The 19,619-nt window shown below is 52.4% G+C and overlaps 2 protein-coding genes across 3 annotated transcripts; one reads left to right on the top strand and one right to left on the bottom strand.

The window, feature by feature from the left end:
* Nucleotides 1-159: 159 nt before the first annotated feature.
* LOC131669581 (uncharacterized) lies at nt 160-19,558 on the bottom strand. 2 transcript variants are annotated; one of them, XM_058944562.1, is made up of 11 exons: nt 19,273-19,558; nt 9,564-9,762; nt 9,236-9,332; nt 7,340-7,420; nt 3,205-3,368; nt 2,935-3,123; nt 2,618-2,773; nt 2,395-2,547; nt 1,675-1,942; nt 1,082-1,438; nt 160-1,018 (listed from the first exon to the last, which is right to left on the bottom strand). In XM_058944562.1, the coding sequence occupies exons 2-11, from the start codon at nt 9,617-9,619 to the stop codon at nt 581-583; spliced, it is 1,959 nt and encodes a 652-aa protein (XP_058800545.1). In that variant the 5' UTR covers nt 9,620-9,762; nt 19,273-19,558; the 3' UTR covers nt 160-580. The 2 variants fall into 2 exon arrangements, with proteins under 2 accessions (XP_058800545.1, XP_058800546.1); XM_058944563.1 differs by lacking the exon at nt 7,340-7,420.
* Nucleotides 15,972-17,218, top strand: LOC131669551 (uncharacterized). Its single transcript, XM_058944498.1, has one exon. It carries the CDS (start codon nt 16,115-16,117, stop codon nt 17,081-17,083), a length of 969 nt encoding a protein of 322 aa, XP_058800481.1. The 5' UTR covers nt 15,972-16,114; the 3' UTR covers nt 17,084-17,218.
* Nucleotides 19,559-19,619: the final 61 nt, after the last annotated feature.

The raw sequence follows: 19,619 nt of genomic DNA, 5'->3' as shown, positions 1-19,619 counted from the left end.
GTCGTTGAGTGTTTATTATCACTGTTCAAGTACAAAAAGTATGAACATTGATTTTTTCAACGATTCAAATTTGATCAAGTTTTATGAATTATTTATAATTATAGATTTCTAAATCAAGTTGTATTGCATCTTATTGCTTGCGAGCAAAATCTTTATTCATTTACAAAGCTAAGAGTTTGCAATTTTCATGCTCGAATAAAAAGTGCAGTATTTAGTTTTAAATAAAGGGTCAAGTTAACAGCTAGAATTGCAATTTGATGCGTGTAAATATATTGCAAAAATGAAATATCAAGATACTCCAAAGTATCGACGATAGTCGTTCCTTACGAGTAAGGTATACAACTAAAAGAAACGTAGATGGGTTTGCTTTTACCAAAATTGAGTGGAAGAAAAGGATGGCAAAGCTACTGGGTAGAAAATGCAGGCGAATGAGCGCGTAACATCGCCAGCAAGAAATCGATGTAGAGTCAAGTGCAGCGTTAGATGCAATCGATCGATAAACAAGAAAAACGCACAAAGCATTTGCAGTAAACGGAAATCCACAAGCAGTTTTGGACTAAACTGCCGTGGATTTTAACCGTCAGCACCACTTCTCGAGGGAAAATTGAGGGAGGTGAGAAGTTTTGGGCTTGGGCGAGGACCACCTGAGGGCGCTCTGGCAAGACTGGGCGCGGGATGGCGTCCTTGGCGGCGGCTGGGGCGCAGACTGCCGCTGCGCGGAGCTCGGCTCCGCGAAGTCAGCCGGCTCCTGGCAGTCGGCCGACGGCAGCGGCGGATCACCGCGGTAATTGCGCTTGGTCGGCTTCTTCGAGGGGCTGTAGGCGAGATCGTGGCTCGTCGACGAGCAGGAGACGGTGGGTGGCGCGCTCTCGACCGACTGCAGACTCGTGGCCCGGTGCAGCGACAGCCTCAGCGGCTTCTTCGGCGGCGCCGGCCGACTCCTGCCGCCGCCGTAGTCTGGCGCGCCGTAGGCCGTGAGCGAGGCCTCCGAGTGCTGCGACGCCCGCGACTGCGCGTCCTGCAACAGGCATGAACCAGCGTCAGCAGACGCGCCTCGGCAGCGGACGAGCGCGGCCCGCACCTGACGCCTGCAGTAGCTGGGCTCCGAGTCGAACTCGTGGCACTGCGCGAGTAGCTGCTGGGACTTGCGGGCCCGGTGGCGCGCCTGCTCGTCGGCCCGAGGCGCGCGTCGCCGCGGCGAGGCGCTCGAGGAAGGCCCGTAGCCCTGGTAGCCGGTGTCGCTCTGGCCGAGCTCCAGGCTGGCCGTGGACTTGGCCAGCTGCTGCTGCTGCTGCTGCTGCTGCTGCTGCTGGAGCCTGCCACGGCCCGGACGCAGCCCCTCCGCGGACGCTTTCGCGTGGGGCAGGCTCTGGCGCGCGTCCGCGGCCGGGCCCGAGCTCGACAGCAGCGCCGTGACCCGCGGCCCCTTCTGGAACACCTGTGTGGGCGAAGCGTGCGAATTGACGAGAGAGGCGCGGAGGGCGCCTCGCCGCGAGCATCTTTCGCTCTGCTTGCGCACCGCGCCGCCGGCAGATTGGACAGCTCTCGCTCTGGCGGAGCAGCGCGCCGTGCCTTTCTATCGGCAGCGAACAATGCCGGCAATCGTGCGCGCTGCTCTCGAGGTTCGAGCGGGAGCAATCAATCCGAGTGCGGGGGGATTAGGGCGAGACTGACTTGCAGCTGGTCCTGGCGGGGCGACGAGGCAGCTTCGAGGTCGGCCGACATCTCGGTCCTGGGCGCCAGCAGGTCGCGCACTTGCTCCTCGAGGTAGCCGATGCGGTGCGTGAGCCGGAGGTTGTCCGAGCGAAGGGTGCGCAGCGCGGCCAGAGAGTCGTTCCTGCGCAGCACGACCAGCTGGGCGGCGTCGGGAGCCACCGCGAGCAGCCGCGCCAGCTCGCTCCGTCCCGCGCCCACCACCAGCTTGCCGTTCACCTCCAGGAGCCTGCGAAGCGGGCTCGGACAGTCAGGCCGGGTCCTCCGAGTCGACCGAGGATGGGCAGGCGCCTCGGCGGGCCTGCACGCGAGCGGAATCAATGGAGCGCGAATCGGAGCCGCGGCTGCAATTAGCGAGGGCACCCGGCGGACGGGCTTCCGCTCCGTTCCCTCCTACGGGCAGCAGATATCCAGGGCCTGCGTGCGTGTCGTGTCCGCTTCACGCTACGCCGACGACGGGCGGGCCGCGAGGACGACTCGCGAGTCTTGGGAACGGAATGGCGATTAAGATCGCGCGCGGGCGAGGCAGTTGCGCAGCGGTCGTTCGCTTAGCGCGCGACGCGCCCATCTCCAATGCGTATTCGACCTCCGATTCTCGCTCGATGCACATCGCGACCGCCGAATAAGCACTCGATTTGTAAGCGGCCAATAAATAGAATACGATACTCTGATACTATATACCTGTCTCCTTTGCATAAGCCGGAATCTTCGACGGCCCAATCTATGTACAGACCGGCGGCGTTCTCTCGCGGTCCCGCGCCAAAGCGCGGACTTTTCGGATCGGCGCTAACTTCCAGCGCGTGCACGGTCAGCTGCGTCGATCCACTGATGCAACTAGAATAAAGCGGGCAAGGAAAAGCTCGCCAACTGATCGGATTTCGATTGGAGCTGCGCTCCATCGTACCTGAAAATCGTGTCGCTCTTTTGCTTCTCTTGAGTCTCGGCCAGTTCCAAAGCAGTTTGCAGAGTTCTGCTCTCTTCTTTCAAAGTTAGCATTTCTAGTTCCTCTCTTCCCAGTCTGTATTCGAGCTCTGCTTGCTGGATTCGTACGTCGATGTTACTGAAATGCAGGTTTCGTTGCCGTTGACATTATCGAGTGTCGGCCAATGCATACAGATCGAACGCAGTACGCGCAAACGCAAACGGGGGCACGAATATATTTTACATAAACAATGACGGCACACGGCAGAATCGGTTCGGTACTTAGCAAGTTGTACTGACTCGGTGATATCGAGACGCTGCAGCGCGAGCTTCAAGTTCTTTATTGTCAGTCTTTTGTTGTCGGCGTCCCGCTTCAACCTCTGAAGACGCTCCTCGCTGGCCTTCCTGTCTGCCTCCGTCAAGGGAGGGGGGGCTCCGTTGCGCAATGCCAGCCGACTGCTCAGTGTGTTGCACAGTTGGCCCTTCAAGCTGTCATAAATAGCAGCCACGGTGTCAATGTTAAGCGTCGTGCTCGCGGCAGCTTCGCGCGCGAGAGGGTGGCATATTTACGTTTGAATGATGTTCTCTTTGTCCCGCAGCGCGACTCGTAGAGAATCCAGTTCCTTGTAATGCTCGCGGCTGCGATGACTCGACGGGGTGATTAAGCCTCCGGAAAGGCTGCTACCTTTCTTTCGCCTTGGGCTCGCCGATAGAGACACTTCGATACTCGCCATCTGAAAGGAACATTGATCGAGTTCATTGGCTTTGCTTCTGGTAGTTGAACAAGAATGCGCCGCGAGTTGGACGTGGCATTAGTCGCGCCATCGATCTTCGGAATAGTTTGCTCGAGCCGCTTTACGGGCAGCTCGGAGATCCAGCTGACACAACGAGAAATAGCTTCTTCGTTAAACGCATTGCTCGGCGGACGGCGACAATGGAAACTCGAATGAGTCATAAAGCGCCGGAGCTCGGTGCTGGTACGAACGACGAGGTGCGGCGGCGCGGCAACGGAGGCGCATCTACGTCTGGCTCCTCGAGTGCGCTCGCAAGTACGCGCGGGAATTGGCAGCCGAAGACAGCGGGGGCGCGCGGCTTGACCTTGCGGCGCGCGTCCAGGAGCAAAGACCTCGAGAGCGAGCGCGGCCAGACAGTGTAGCCGCGCCCGAGCCTAGCTACCCGCGGACAATAATCGCAGCCTCCTCGCTGATAACTGTACGCGTGAGCATCTGCTCCGCCTGCCTTTCACTTGTTTTCCGCCGCCGCCGCCGCCGCCGCCGCAGCAGCCCGCTCGTTCGTGCTCGCCAGCGATCGTCGGCTGAGCAGATTGTCCGTGCAAATATATCGTGGCGCAGGTCGGCGAGCCGGCCCTCCTACTCGATTTTTATCCGCCGACAAGCCAATGGCGTAGCATCGGAGAGCGAGCGCGCGCGGCTTTCCGTCCGCCTGACCGACACTCGGCGCCCATTTAGCAAGCCCTGTCATTATGGCGTTCGTCTTGGAGCTTACGTCGAGATACCTTTCGTTCTAGAGCATGATCGATACAGCTGTGCGGCGTCAAAGTGCCACTTGTAAGCGGCAAATTGGATGTTTTATCAGCTGAACTAGCGGACTGTCCGCAGACTTGGCTCGGCGGCAAACGATAAAACGAAAACGATGCGGATGAACGTCGCGCAAGCTCCGCGCAAGCTCCGCGTCGGGCCGAGCCAGCTCGCTCGCGGCACCCACGTGCTCCGCGGCAGCACCACATCGCCTCTCAGATTTACGCTTGGAGGTGCATACGATTCGCTTGAGCAGCGCGATCGAGGTGTTACCCGCTGCACGCCTCTGGTCGCCGTTGCTCCGAGTCCAACGCTCCGTCGACCACGCGATCCTGTTATTCCGCCTGCGTGGATTCACCTTTCCGCTGCAGCCGGATTTTCCGTCGCGTCAAGCTTTCGTTAACCGACTACGCCCAGTCGCAACAACTCTTTTTAGCGTCTGTTATATTCCAGAGACGTTGCCAACTGCAAATTGTGTATTTAATGTTTTGTTAGATGAACCAAATTCACGCAGAGTGAGAATAGCAGCAATGCGATCGATACAAATAATAATCTCGTGCAATGCACTACATCAAAATTCGATATCGATAAAACTTTGTCGACTGGATGTTCTTTTATAAAGCTGACGATCGTATCTGTATAATAGACGTGATAAATAACGTTGATTTATATGGAACGCGTGAGCCGACTGCAGCGGAGTCGTTTGAAAGTTTTTTCGCGTTCCGTGTCGCGAGGAAGTATGGACGGTTACGTGTGGATTCGAATTTGTCAGAGTTGCTCCTTTCGACCTCCCCCTGCTGTCAGATTGGTCCCCTCTAGGCCCGTTCTTTGTCTCACTTTTCTCACGCTTCACGATTGATTTCGTTTGATGAAAAGCTGTTTTACCACTTTGACTTTATTAATGATCCAGTGTTCGCCTGCCTATTTCGTGACTGCGACTTGCTAACATATATCATTCGTTCGGTCTTCCCTTTGGCTCCACGTCAAGAAAATTTGAACGAAATAGCAACAAAAACAAAGTCGAATGCATTGTACTCGCAAGATTATTCGAGCTTGATCTGTTTTGCAACGAACGCCGTTTTCAAAGTACAAGAGCTATTGCAGAGAGTGAATTGCGAATAAGAATTGGTAACCGAGTCGTGAAGAAATAGACAAATGCACGAGTAAAGTGGTGTTTTTGAAATCTCAATGTCACGTATGAAGGCGACACCCTTGGCAGATAACTCGAGGTCGCTGTTTTTACGCATAACGCTCGCATTTGAATAGCGCTTTATCTTTAAGATAATGGTATTTGCGTTTGCTCCTCTGCCTTGGTCGTCTCTTTCATAAGTTATCCATTTTTTTTCTTGTTCCCCGGGGACCGTTCCGCGGAGCTTTTCCCCATTGGCTTTGACGCTGCGTACGCAAACAGAATGGATTTCTGATAAACGATTGTCAATCGGCTTCCAAAGGAGAAAATGAGCGATCGGAGGAACGGGGAGGTCGCGATGATCGAGCGAGGGCGTCGATTGAAAGCTCTCTCGGCTAATTGAGCTAGCCAGTCCGCAGTGACTGCTCGAATAATTGCCGCGAGAGAGCAGCCGTTTTTATTGCCGAGGGGCGGAGGAGTGGGAAGCCCGCACGCGCTGTTACGGAGCGCGCGCGCCTTTTCGTCGCTCGCTCGACTGGCGCTGTCGTCCGATAAACAGCTGCAATTCATCTGGCTCGCCTGGCTACGGCTTCGGCCGGTGCGGCGAGCGCGACTCTCCGCCGCAAATCGCATTAAAGCGCACGCCTAAGCCGGCGTTCGATTTTCAAGCTCGGCCGCGACGCGCCGCCTACGCCTACGCCTCGCCGTAGCAGCGGAACTCGAGCGTCTAATCATCGAGCAACTTAGAAGTGGCGAGGAGCGAGAGCCGCTTTATAGGGAATCGATATCGAATAGGAAGCGCGCGAGGGAAAAACCGACGGTGAAGTATAAATTGAAGGAAAAATAAGGCAGCACAGAGATTGGCAGAGTGTAAGCATGGAGGGGTGTCTGGGTGGAACGGGAGACGGCACAGGGAGGAAGCGAGGGAGAGCCTGGCTAGTCGAGGCGAGCGCGCAGGCTGAAAGCCAGGCAAGAGGAGCTCTTGTTATCGTGGATCTTATCGGGCGCGGAGAATCCCTCTCTGTCTGCCTGTTGGCACAGCCCACCAGGGACCTGGCGGCACTAACGATCCTCCGGCCGAGGAGGACCTTTTTGCCGCTTTCGCTCGCTCGCTCGCTCGCGCCACACCTCGCCGCCGCGTACGTGCGCTACGTGGTCGTTGCCATCCTCCTACTCTCCGTCTCATTCTCCGTGCCCCTCCTCGTGGCCCCGTCTCCTCGGCATTGGCGCATGACGCGCGAGCGAGGAGCCCGTCTTCTCGCTGGCGCTGGTGCACGGGCAGCGGCGCGTCGCCGGCGCTGTTTACCTCAGCGGGGCGTCCAGAGCAAAAGTGAATCTTGGCTTGGGTTGCGCGGTAATCCGAGCGGGCGCCGAAGGGGGATAATAGCCTAATGGATCCATGTCCGAAACGCGATCCCCTCGCATCTCGCTCGCCGGCTGCATGTGCGCGGCCCACTTTGTCCGGAGTCAGCGCGTTCGCTGCCCCGGGCTGCTCGGGCGCTTAAAGGAGCGCGCCCCCAAGGCCGCCGACTCGGTCGCTCGGCGACGCGCGCGCTATCGCTCCGCGACAGCCCCCTCGGCCGCCGCGGCTGCAGCATTGTCTATCGCTATCGCTATCGGCAAGCCTTTCGTCCCGAAATCCGAGGCGCCTTTTGTCCGCGCGCCGCCACGAACAATCGCCTCGTATCTGCAGACGTCGCGCGGAAAGAGCGAGGAGAGGCTGGGCGCACATCTGCGCGCATAAATCAGCGAGTGGTCGGGCGCCCGCTCGCGGACATGCTCCGCCGGCGTACAATAGACCATGCCTCGCCTCGGCATTAGCATCAGCGCCGAGCCGACGGATTAAATGTGCGCTCGACGTCGCGTTACGTGAAATCCGCAATGAAAGCTGCATTACCCCGGGGCTCGGCTCGCTCGAGGAAGCGCGAGCGCGCGTCGTTTATCGAATCGCGCTCCAGCGAGAGACGGCGCGCCCTCGAGCTTTTGTCCAAATCCAGAGTTGAGTGTACTCGCGGAAAACAGTTTGCAATGCACTTGCCTTAGCTTCCAAACTTTCCAACTGAGCCATTCTAGATGCGGAGTGCTGCTGCGCAGAGCTGACGCTGGCGTGCAGGGCCGTCTGAAACATAATGACATGTACGAGTAAACATCGTCAGCCGAGAACAGTCCGTTGCGAGGCCGAACGAAGAGACGATGGAATTTTCGACTATTAAAGTTCGGCCAATTGAGATATTTCAGTGGCCGAGGAAACGGCCGAACGCGTTAGCGATAGGTTGCTCGCTGCACGAGCTTTGTCCGCGGGCGAACGAGGCACTTTACGAGTCAAATAAGTTGAGACAAATTTGCCGAGCTGGAGCTAAGTATAGAGCAGAGTTGCCAATCTCTGTGGAGAGTCGTTGCCGAGCGACTAATTGGCCGCTGGTCGTTAAACGCGTCGCGAGCACGCGTGTTCCAGCAAAACGAACCCAAGCCCACAGCCCGGCGATATTTATTGGGCCGCTGAGGATGCGAGCGCTCCCCTCGCCTCCTCGTCCGCCGGCAGTTACATGCCTGCCCTCCCCGTTCTCCGTTGTGCGTGCTGCGCGCTGCCCCAGTCAAACTTCCGACAACTCCAAATAATCACGTAGCGCGCTCCTCGCCGCGCCTACCCTCGACATCTTGCACGGAATTTCGCGAGCGCTGATCGTTTAAGCGTTCAAATGCTACGTGCCATCGGTCCAACTCAGTTCGTTTTTCATCCGCGCGAGTCGTCGCTGTGAAACTCAACCGCGAAGAAAAGTCTTGGCCGCGTTCGCGTCTCTAATGAAATCTAGTTCCGCCAGATCTTTCTCACCCTCCACCTCCTTTCCCATTGTTTTGCCGCTCGTGGGACATTCTTAATTGCCGTACCCGCGCTAACAACGGTTAGCCGATCCACGCAAGGGCGCTACGTTGGCGCGCAATATTACACCCACTTCTTTTCTAAGCCTACTATATACGTGCAGCGTATACGACATGCGCAATCTAACCTTACGTCAGGTTAATTTTATCGCGGGCACTCATTCTCCGGCCCCACTCCTTCCCGCACTAGTTCGATCATTTTTCAAAAGAAAAGAGCCAACCATAGCGCTTCCAACAATGGACGATCTCCGACGGAATATGATTGACGCGAGGTCCTTGACGTCACATGTCCATCCAGACATTCACGCATATTACATATAAATTAGGTACAACGACCTCGATCATTCGCATATCCCATTGATTCCAAAGAGAAGATAATGAAAAAAGGAGCAAAGGGTTTTATCTGCGAGAAACATTTGACGTTACACCGAATCCGAGTTAATTCGTTCGGTGACCCTCATTTTCTCGGTGACGAAGACAAACGAGGTTCATTCTACGTCGTACGAGATTCTTTTGCGACCCCGCATAAAGGATGGAGCTCGTGGATGTAACCGGTGGAAAAATACAGAATCAAGCATCGGATATCTTGAATGTAATTCATGCTGATTTCCTCGGCGAAAAATCGAATTAACGCTCTAATCATCCGCGTTGCGCTATTCATTATTCGTCATGATCATCACTACTATTATTTTATTTAGCGCTATGGCTACTTTACTATTAAAACGAGCGATTGTAAATTACTGTGACCATTAAAAACAATATTAACAAGTAAATACCTGTAATCAACGTTATTTCGGTTTTATTTTTATCTCTGCGATATCCTGGAGTCCTTCACTTGATTCGCGTATTTTTCCAATCACTTCTAATTATATATTTTTATTTGATTTAATAAAAATATTTTATTTTATTGCTGTTACTGTATGTATAGACTATCAGACTATTAATGAATTCGCTTGAGACTAAAAAGTAAGCATAATTGCGAGTCTTTTGAAGTTTATCAGTTGCAGCAGACTGTACTTTTTATATGGAATTTCAAAACGGAAAATCCACTTACCAGAGAAGCACTTCGTTGCTCAAGTTTTTGTAAAATTTGGTCGTTTTCGTCGCCAATGCTGTCTGCTGAGTAAAATATCGCACTTTGCTTAGATGCCCTGGAATGAAATACGAGTATTCGTAATGAAGTAAATAATGCTGTATAGTTATAATAAAATAATATTGGGAAAGAAGTAGGGAACATGTAACACAGCAATCTATTTAGTTTCCGCATATGTAAAGTCAAACTATTATGCGACAACACAAATAAGATGTATGAAATTGGCCATGCTTTTACGTGAAAAAATAGCTTATTTGACGAATCGTCATTTAAAGGCATGCATTAATACCTGAGTGCCTTCTCATTCCTATTGAATAAATATTGACTGGCGAATTCGGTCATCATTTCTGCTGCATTGTGGCAGCTTGTCAATTCCTCCTTTCTCCTTTCTCATTCTTTCTTTCCTTAGCTATTGCTGCGTTCGGCTTACTGATTATTTGAAAAACGTTCAGCTTCCTTGCGAACATTTATTTCATTGCCTCTGAACCCTAAAATGATAATTTCAGAACGCCACGCATAAATAAGACAATATTAGATGAATATATATTTCTTTTTCAAGGAAATAGTTTCACGTGAATTGGCAAAAGTTTTCATGGTCATTTTTAGAAGTGGCATATGTCTCGAAATATTATTTACGCGTAATCATTGAAAAATAAGAATAATAAAAATGCGAAGTCAACTAAAAGTGCTGCGAAAAAAGTGTAACTCCGCTTGTGAAAGAATAGATGACAAATGAACGCGTAACATACGGAAGGCGATCTAATCGAGGTATATAAGCTGTTCTCAACCGAATATCCGGGTTGCGCGCCGAAAATGATATTTTCATTTACTAGAGTTGCAGGGCGTTGGTGAGATCTACTGCGCGCGACGCTGATCGATGAGATTGGACGTTGACAGCAAGAAGAACGTACAAGAACGTTTGGAGTAAGCGTCGAGCAATAAAAGAGATATCTGCGCACGCGAGTGACGTAGCGTTGTAGATGAGCGGATCGAAGCGGGAAAAGGATTGTCCGATGGGTACGGCGAGAAGGCTCGGTGGTTCGCTTGGCGCTGCAGTCCGATGGCGGAGGCGCTAGCGAGCGGAGCCGGGCTGCGGCCTGCCGGCGCTGGCACACGCGCGTGCTCGTATGATTTAGGGGCTTTCATCGGCCATAAGTCGCTGCCGCTCGCCATTATAGACGCGACTGGCGACCGGCGCGTCTATAACGGCCTCGGATAGCGGGCATAAATCCTCGCTGCGCACACGCACGGAGGCCGGCCGAAGTGTGGCGCGTTGCGCCCACTTATTAGATCCCTCATCAGAGCCGCGAGGCTCCGAGGTGATAGATGATTCGCTTGCAAATTCGCGCGATGCATAGACGCAGAGCCACCAACCGCATTTCAGACAGCGCGGCGCGCGTTTAATATGCACGCCGCGGCGAAAGCCTCGCCGCCACTTGGTTCTCTCTCTTTCAGTGGCTGGCGGCGCCGAGCAAACATGCGATGATGCGAGCTACGACGCAGAGACGCCTCTGCTCTGGCTCGTAGCGCGCGCCATTGTTGCGGCTTTTCAGCGCAGCCCTTAATCCGCAATATGTGCTCTGGCGCGCTTTCGAAGGCAAATCTATGTGTCCTGTCCGCGTAGCCAACTCATCACACAGCGCCAGAGAGCGCGGCATCTTATTCGCGGGGTGCAACGGGGAACGTCCGCTCGCTCGTCAACGAAGGCTGCCTCTCTGATTTTGCGCGGGAGCAACGGCACACGCAACGGCGCAGGGCCAATTAGCGCCAGTCGGAACGACGAGCGGTGCCTCCGAGGCGCGGAGAAAGCGACGAGTGCCAGGCGCGCGGTGGGCCGCACCTACGCGTCGAAACGCGCGTCATCGCCGATTCGCCGGCGCTCCCCGTCTCTCTGGGCGCACGCACCGCGAGAGCCCTTTGCCGGTGGCAATCGGTCGATTCGACGTCCAACGGCTATTTGCGCGGCGCTCGCGTTCGCAGCACTCATTGCTGTTGCCCACCGTCCGTCGTCGACAGACGAGCATGGAATTTGGCTTTCGTTCGTCAGGGCTTCAATCCACTAAGCAGTCATTATCTCATTATTGGCATCCGATTAGCGCGGACCTAGAAACTTGCTCTGCCCACTCCAAGCGCGACTCGACACCATCCGCGCTCTCCTTCTTCCCCAATACGCCAGCTATTGATTATTCGCGCGATCACTCGCTCTTCCACGTCTTTGGCCCCTTTCTTGTTTTTCTCATTTTGATACTTCAAAGCGCTCCCGTAACGCTGACTAATGAACCGGCTAGATATTCCTCGCTTCACCTTCATTTCCGACATTACCGAATGCGCCTCAACATTTCAAATGACGAATTGGATCAACCGCTCACCCCTCCTACAAGTCGATCAGTCGGGCTTCCTGCATTTTCTCTCGTATTGGCAGCTGTCGAAAAAAAAAAAAAATTGAATTCTGCGTTTGTCGCACGAAAAATAAAGGCAAAGGAGACGAGAGGCGAAATGCAGAACGCAGAAAAATAGAGAGGAGGGGGAGAAGGGCCGACAAGCGAGCAGGTAGAACGACAGAGAGGCAGATAGGCAGAGGCCTCGGTGCAATGAAACAAAATGGATAGATGAAGAATAGCTGTCTTTATTCGTATTCTGCATTTGAATGTGCGCGCCGAATATCCAAGTGTTGCTTCAAATGAGGCGGCTCTTTCGCCATTTTCGACACTGATTAAACGAACCTGCCAATGATATGCCTCCAATTTGTGCCCTATATTTTTCTTCTTCCAATATCCTCATTTCTTTCTTCCGCCCTCTATCGATAACCCACTCGATCGTCCTGTCAATAGCGTTTGAAAATCGAAATGCTGTATCGAGAACCATTACTTGGAAAAGAAATGCAGGAGTGAACACTGATAATTGACTGTCAATTGAATAGTTAGTGTTGAGTGAATAACGACCAGGAATACGAGAAAGCCAATGAATATGCATGCCATTCGAGGACTCGAGGGAACGCAGGAGGAAAGTTTGGATAAACTCAGTTGGCAAGTAAAGCGCGTCGGAAGACGTGCTCTATCTCGCAAGTTGTGAGACGCGGCTAACAGATTTCGTCGCGTAAAGCGTTAGAGAATTATCTAAGAATCCAAAGTTTGATGCGTATGAAATTACCAACATCTGGAAAATTGGCTTCCCAGATTGGCAGGCTAGTCTCCTTCTAGCGGAGACAAATGTTGCTCTCCGAGAGTTTTGTCATCACTTACGAACGAGAAATTCGTAATGAGGTTCCTCGGCAAAGTCCCATTGATCTGCTTGATTGTGCGAAACGGAAAGTTTTTCTCGGTCAAAATGATTAGCTGCAGTGCGTGCGAGGCGCGTTGACTTTGCGCACGGGGGAAGAGGCAAAATATCGATTGGCTGTGTGAATAGGCGAAATGAAAAGGCTGCTTGACTGATGAGGCAAAAAAGTGCTGGCTGAAATGGGCTTAGCCGTGCGAAAGACGAAGCCGAGCGCAGTTTATTATACCGACGGCAGTCAGCTAGCGCGCGCGGGATATCCGCAGAAGAGTGCCTGCGGGATGGCCCGGGCCGCTCTATAGCTCCTCTCTTCCGCCTCCCGAGATAAATTTTCGCCTCTCCGCTCTGCCCTGTGCTTCTGTCGCGGCTTTTCTCTCGGCCTCGTGCGCGTACTTTTTCCATTCTACCACCCCACCGAACGGACGGAAATTCCGATTATTCCATCGTCGCGCTGATTTACTCGTGGCAAATGTCGGCCAATCTCGCCGCAGTGACCCGCACGACAATCCTCCCTAATAGGCCGCGATAGCTGCAATAACATCGACTCTTGCTGATCAATCGTCCAACTGTTCGGCCGTTAGGCTTCGAGCAGCCACTTAGGCTCCAGAAAAACACCGAGAGTCGGCGTGACGGGGCTGAATGACGCAGAATGACTCTGCAAAGCCGTCTTTCTTTGATACAATTCGCGAGCCATCTGCCAAGCACGTTCCCAATGAACGACGGCAAATTGAATCGCAAAGAAATTCGCCCGGAAAATTGAAGTTGCCAAGAATAGCACCGACAAACTTGCCGCAAACGTCAAGTCTGATGATCAGCGTGACGTCGCTCGGACATAAAGAACAAGCGCGTAACGAGCGTGGTTTATGCGGTTTATGTATCCCAGATATCAATAAGCTGCGTCAGCTCGGCAAAATCATGATCTTTTAATAGCCACGTCCGGCACAAGCTCTTTCTTTCCGAAATCAAGTCTACCGGAGCGGCGTATAAGACACTTTCACGAAGACAAAAAATTAGCCTCTGACGAAAAGGCAGCCGACGAAGAGAGAAAGAGAGAAAGAGAGGGAGAGGGAGAGGCAGAGCTAGGCGCAGCACAAGGGCGCGGGGCTCGATCGGCAGGCTCGACGATCTCCTCCCGGCTCGCGAACGCCCGGAAGATCGCTGTGCACGCCTGCTGCGCGCCGCAAATTATTTATTGCTCGCGCGCGCTGCATTGCGGACTCATCGATCGGCAAAAGTACTATTCGTTACGATCATTTTAATCGCAGCTTTACAGCCACAACTCCAACCTCTCGAGTGCGCTCGTTCGAGCGGCAACAAGACTTAAACGGACTCGTAAACGGACTCTTGCACGCCAGATTTAACAGAAGCGACAACTGCCAAGGCAAAACTACCGACTCCGCTGCCCCTGTATATTGCTGTGTATTGCCGGCTCAGTCGGGAAGACGCGAAAGAGGATTGCCCAATTTTCGCTATTCGCCGATGTGAACCGCAGTGTTCCGAGATGCAGAGGCAGTCTTTCTACATGATTCGAGGATGGGGACGACTCGCACGGGAGTTTCCGTCCTCGCGGAGGAAAGAACAAAGCGCGCCGCGAGTTGCTCGAAAAACGCGCGAGAACCGTTGACCAGCTCGCATTGCATTACGGTCGTGCTGCTCGCAAGCCGCGGTCGCACATTTCTTCCACTCGATCGGCGTGATTGCGCCTGCAATTGGAAATCGCTGATTTGCCGCCAAAGCACCAATGTGACGAGTCACGGGGCAGTGAAAAGGAAGAGAGGATTACGCACCGGGGAACGGAGCGAAGACTCGGTGAAACGAAAGCACGACTGGCGCTTCTGCTGGTTCCCACGGAAGTCAGCGGCCGCGGCGCTGCTCATTCCGCATATGCCTTCACATAAGTCACGACTCGCGAAGCAGCGCTCCCTCCCCCCTCCCCCGCCCTCGAGCTCGCCAGCGGAAGTCGCAGCGAGTAACCAGCTCGCAGTGCTTGGCTGTCTACGTATATACACCTTGATACACCTCTCTATTTCGAGACTTCCTTCCCGGTATAATTATCGACGGGCTCTCGCTTCTCGTCTTTCCGGCCGGGAGTGCGTTCTGATTGCCAGCTAGTATTTTGAGAAACAAGTGTTCAGCCGGACATATTTGTCAGGGCAATGGGTTGCAGACGAAAAGTAATAAACATCCTGACGATCGCTCGCTGATGGCTGCCACAAGTTCAGCTGCACTTTTCATTGGTCCATGGCATTGTCACATGGGACTCGCGTACGTCTCCGTTCGTATCGATTTGAGTGCGCGGCATTCTTTCTGGCGCAGCAGCTGCCGACAGGTGTGCAGTAGGCATGTAATTCATTCGACAATAGCCCTCGACTGTTCTACGCTTCTGTTGTTCCTTTTGAGGGCATTAAAACTTCCGGGCTATGTTTCATTAAAAGTTCTGCGCCGGCCAGGGGTACAGTTAGCAAAACCAATTGTTACACTTTTCAAAACTTTATTATCAATTCCTGCACCGATTTACACTTGGATCAAAAGTTACGATGCGGCAGGCTCGCATTATGTACGTATACTTACACGTACACTTTTGCGGTGCGTTACAACATACAAAATTACATTTATGATTGCGACATATATCATATAAAACCATTTGAATAGTATAATTAATCCGTCAATATTATCTCTTAATCTGTATTCAGACTGCGAATCTCATCGAGACATCCAAATTGCCGCGGTTGTGCGACAACCCTTCGGCAGCGCTGATATCTTCTAGCGTCATCTTCTTTGTTTTGCAGCCACAGCCATAGCCGTGTCCTCGATTCAATCATTAAGGTTAGGCACACTTTACGAGTTAGACGACAATACAATAAGCCGAGCAATAGCTACGTCAGTCTGGCCGCCTTGAACGCATCACTGAGCAGCGTACGGCGGCATGTTAAGGCACACAAAGCTCACTTTCCATTGCTTAAGATGAGGGTACGTGATTATACAATGAACACTGGAGCGTCCGATTGACGCTCGACTGAACTTTTACAAAGACTCAACGTCGAGAAGACGCGTGAATATTTGTTCACTTCTGTTCATGTGGGCATAGTTCAGACAGCTACAAAATGTATGAACGTATAAACATTTGGGCGAAATATCCAAAGATATAATTATTTGCACTGCAAGTTGTCGAAATCGTTGTCGAGGGTTCGCACAGAAAACGCAATGATCATAGGCACGGTGAGCACGACGACGGGAGCCGGCATCGGAACTTCAAAGACATTTTCTCTTTTGATCCGACGGCTGCCGCGGCTGCTCGGCGTTCATCAAGATACAAGTGGAGCGATTAGGTTAATGCGTATCCGACGAGGAGGGGAACGAGGGAGCAACTGCGATCACGGGAGCAGCAGCATTCCGCCACGCAAGCCGCCAATCTCTTCCGCGTGCCGAGAAGACGGCGGCAGCTAAGGACCGGCCCCGCAGCCGGCGCCGCGCGACGCCGCAAGGAGCGCGCGCTCGGGCCCACGGAGCGCGCGCCCGTCCACGAAGTCGGCCACGTGGTCGGCGTGGCGCGCGAGCAGCCACATGCGCAGGCCCTCGGCCTCCTCCCTGTCGGCCTGCTCGCGCCGCAGCTCCTCCTCGAAGGCCCGGCGCCGACCGGCCAGCTCGTCCGCGCGCACCGCGCGCCGCTCCTCCATCAGGCGCTCGAGGTCCGCGCGATACTCGGCGCAGCGCCGGCGCCGGGCCTGCTCCGACAGGCGCGCCAGCTGCTCGGAGCGCGCCAGCCGGGCCATCACGTCCTCGGCGAAGCGGCGCTCGCGCTCGGCGAAGCGCCGCCGGCACTCCTCCTCGTGGCGCCGCTGCTCGTCCAGCGCCTCGGCGAGCAGCCGCGCCTCGCGGCGGCGCTCCCGGCGGCGCAGCTCCGCGTCGCGCGCCTCGGCGCGGGCCTCGAGGCGCGCCTCCGCGGCCAGCAGCTCGCCGAGCAGCCGCTCGCGCTGCGCGCGCTCGGCCTCGCGCTCGAGCAGCAGCGCGGCCGCGCGCTGGGCCGCGCGCTCGCGCCGCTCGCGCGCCTCCTCGCGCTCGCTTTCGGCGCGCTCGAGCCGGGCCGCGAGCTGCTGCGCGTGGCGCCGCTCGGCGGCGGCCAGCCGGGCCTCGAGCTCGCGCAGGCGCTCCTCGGCCGCCTCGCGCAGCTCGCGCTGCAGAAGCCGCTCGAGGCCCAGCTGCTCGGCGAGCTCGCGCCGCTCGCGGCGCTCGGCTGCCCGCTCCGCGCGCTCGTGCAGGCGGTCGGCCGCGGCGAGCGCCTGGCGTTCGCGGCGCTCCTCGCGCTCGAGCTCGCGCTGCGCCTCGCGCTGCTGCGCCAGCTGGCGCTCGAGCGCCGCCCTGAGCTCGGCAGCGCTGCGCTCGCGCTGCGCGCGCTCCAGGCGCCGGCGCTCCGCGTGCTCGGCGTCGCGCTCCTGGGCCCGCGCCGCCTCGGCCGCGCGCGCCTGCAGCTGCTCGGTCAGCTGGCTCGCGCGGCGCTCGGCCACTTGCGCCTGCAGCGCCTTCAGGGTGTAGGCCTTCTTGATCTGGTCCTGCAGCTTCCGCAGCTCCTCGTCCTTGGTCGAGCACACGTTGGCGGCGCCGTGCAGCCTGCTGCCGTCCAGTCTTCGTGGGCCGCTAGCCTCGCTGCGCGTTCCCGTTGACGCTAATTCCGTAGCCTCCATTGCTCGCCCCTCTGCACTGAAAACCATATTTTCTCATGTGCCAGTCACTGCCTTCTCATTTTACATCTCGTTATTTTTCTCAACCTATTTCAACACCAAGTCTTTTCGCGCTTCTTTCACTTTGACTTGGACAAATATAGAGAGCACACGGTCGAAGCTTCAATTTAGAACTTGAACATTGAATAGAACAAACTGCTATTAACCTACATCAAAGTTTCGATCAAACGGGTATTTAATAGTCATGATTATCATACGCTGGATTTTTTATTCCCGTTTACAGGCTATCACTTTAAAAAATCATTCGCAGCGCAGATATATTGGAACGAACTACTTTGACCTGCAAAGTAATCTTTCATGAATATGAATACCAATTCTCGTATCTCTAAAGCTTTCGATCAAGCCGTCTTTTTCCCTCCTTCGGCAATAACGGGAATATCACTTTCGTGTGTATCCACAAATTGATATTTCACAATCAACTAATACAATATTTTATCATTTATTATTGATTATTCATATTATCAGACCTTCAACATCTTTGCATTCGTTCGCAAATTAAACACTCTGTAATAGCACCATTTTCGTGATCAAAAAACGCAATCTGCAAGATTATTACAATAATAAGAGCATTGTTTGGAAACTACTGCATGTTAAAAATTTAATGAAACTTGTGAGCGAATTCGCTACATGTAATATAAGGAGAATATTCCAGAAGCAAACATAGTTAATATGTTTGATCATGTGTTTCCGATAATCTCCGATAGTCCAAGATAATCTGGTATAACCCTACTGATAAATAAAGTATACTTTTAAAAGGTCTCTTCTTATATAAAATAGTTGTCAAATACAAAATATCTATCGCATCTACATATTCCATTAAGAAACTCGATTAACTATTAAACTACACGTACCGCTTAATTTAGTCCTCGTTAAATAGAGTCTGTAAATTAGATTCCTATTCTTAAAAAAAATAATGAGTCACCGATATCCAGCGTTGTAATTGGTTGATGCAAAAATAAGAGCGCGAAAGGTTTAATTTTCCTATACTTTGAAATAACTGTATTATATACGTACAAGTGAAAGATTTATATTTCAGCAGTCAATTCAACTTATGAATAATTAACATAGATGATTATCTATAAAAATAGATATATGCCGTTAATATATCGTTTAAAATAACTGTTCAAATTATGTTGGAATAATTAGTACGAATCGATAATTCGATTATCATGTATAAAATTAATAGTGTAGTCTTAAAATTTGATCGAAAGAGAGAAAAAGTGAGTAGAATAAAATGAAATAAATGAGATTTTTATTTTTTTACATTGTAAAGTGATAGGTATGAAGGAAACGGAAACTAATTATCAGGATATTAAGTTTGAAAAACGGGTGCTTTCATCGAGACAATGAAAGAACATACCATGTTACTGAGGCCTTAGAAAACCATTGCTATTGAGTGAAGTTATAATTGTATGATACAAATAATGTAATGAACAGCAGAAAATAACGAAAGAGTGCGCTAAATTACGCTAATTAAGCAAATAGCTGATGAAAAAACTTTTCATAAGCAAATTTACAAGTTTTCTTTAATTTATTCACATATTATGAGCACGTACAATTTTTAATTTAAATCCTAGGAATTTTATAAACGTTTTACAGAGATACTCGCGAACACCCTCAAACTCACATTTTTCTAAATAACCGAGTAATATACATGTAAATTTCTTAGGATCCTCGATTGTACGACGGCAGGATAGAAAGGCATGAATCGCTCGGCAGTAATTTTAAGGTTCGAGTGTCTTTGCAAATTGTTTGAAGAATTTATTCATTAAATTGTCGCAAAGTCTCAACTATCAGGATATTTAAAAGCAAACAAATATTGTAAGCTATAAAACGCATGATGTACCACTGCTATTTTGTCTGTGAAAACGAAGTCATCATTCATCTAAAGATGTCCGTAAAGCGGAAATTCAAAATGTATCCATTAGCTTGCTGAATTGTGCGTGTGAAGTACCGGTTATAAAGCTTTGGCTTTCAACATACCTACGAGTATGAAGGGTGCAGCTGAATTGGCAGGAGTGAGTCAAAAATTGCGAGAACTCGCTTGGTAGGGTGCGAATGTATGTAGGCGGCCTTCAGCTAATATGAGAACAGCTTCACTCTATAGATGCACAGCGTAAACAAACACAAGCGTAGCGGGAAGGCAATTGGTCCGGTAAAAAACAAGCGAGCGCGATCGAAACAAGCCAAGTTCGACTGTACATAGAGCATAAATAGAGACGGAGAAACGACCGTTGGGAACTGGCAGTGCGGCAGCCCAAGTGCAACTAGCTAGCCTTGGCGCAGTGTGAGAGCACGGCCGTTGGCGGTCCCGACGGCGGCGTTGCCGC

This window comes from Phymastichus coffea, unplaced genomic scaffold (assembly GCF_024137745.1).
Source record: "Phymastichus coffea isolate CEN01 unplaced genomic scaffold, Cenicafe_Pcof_1.1 PCOF00094, whole genome shotgun sequence".
NCBI lineage: Eukaryota > Metazoa > Arthropoda > Insecta > Hymenoptera > Eulophidae > Phymastichus > Phymastichus coffea.
The sequence above is the reverse complement of the archived record's forward strand: the minus strand, read 5'-3'. Positions and strand labels throughout refer to the sequence as shown.

Excerpts from the sequence above, each read along its gene's own strand:
- LOC131669581 (XM_058944562.1), bottom strand. The coding sequence starts at position 9,619 with ATGATGACCGAATTCGCCAGTCAATATTTATTCAATAGGAATGAGAAG. Across the intron at positions 2,548-2,617 it reads AAGAGCGACACGATTTTCAG|TTGCATCAGTGGATCGACGC; the intron begins GTACGATGGAGC and ends GCTTTATTCTAG. Across the intron at positions 1,943-2,394 it reads GGCTTATGCAAAGGAGACAG|GCTCCTGGAGGTGAACGGCA; the intron begins GTATATAGTATC and ends CCCGCTTCGCAG.
- LOC131669551 (XM_058944498.1), top strand. The coding sequence starts at position 16,115 with ATGCGCAGGCCCTCGGCCTCCTCCCTGTCGGCCTGCTCGCGCCGCAGC.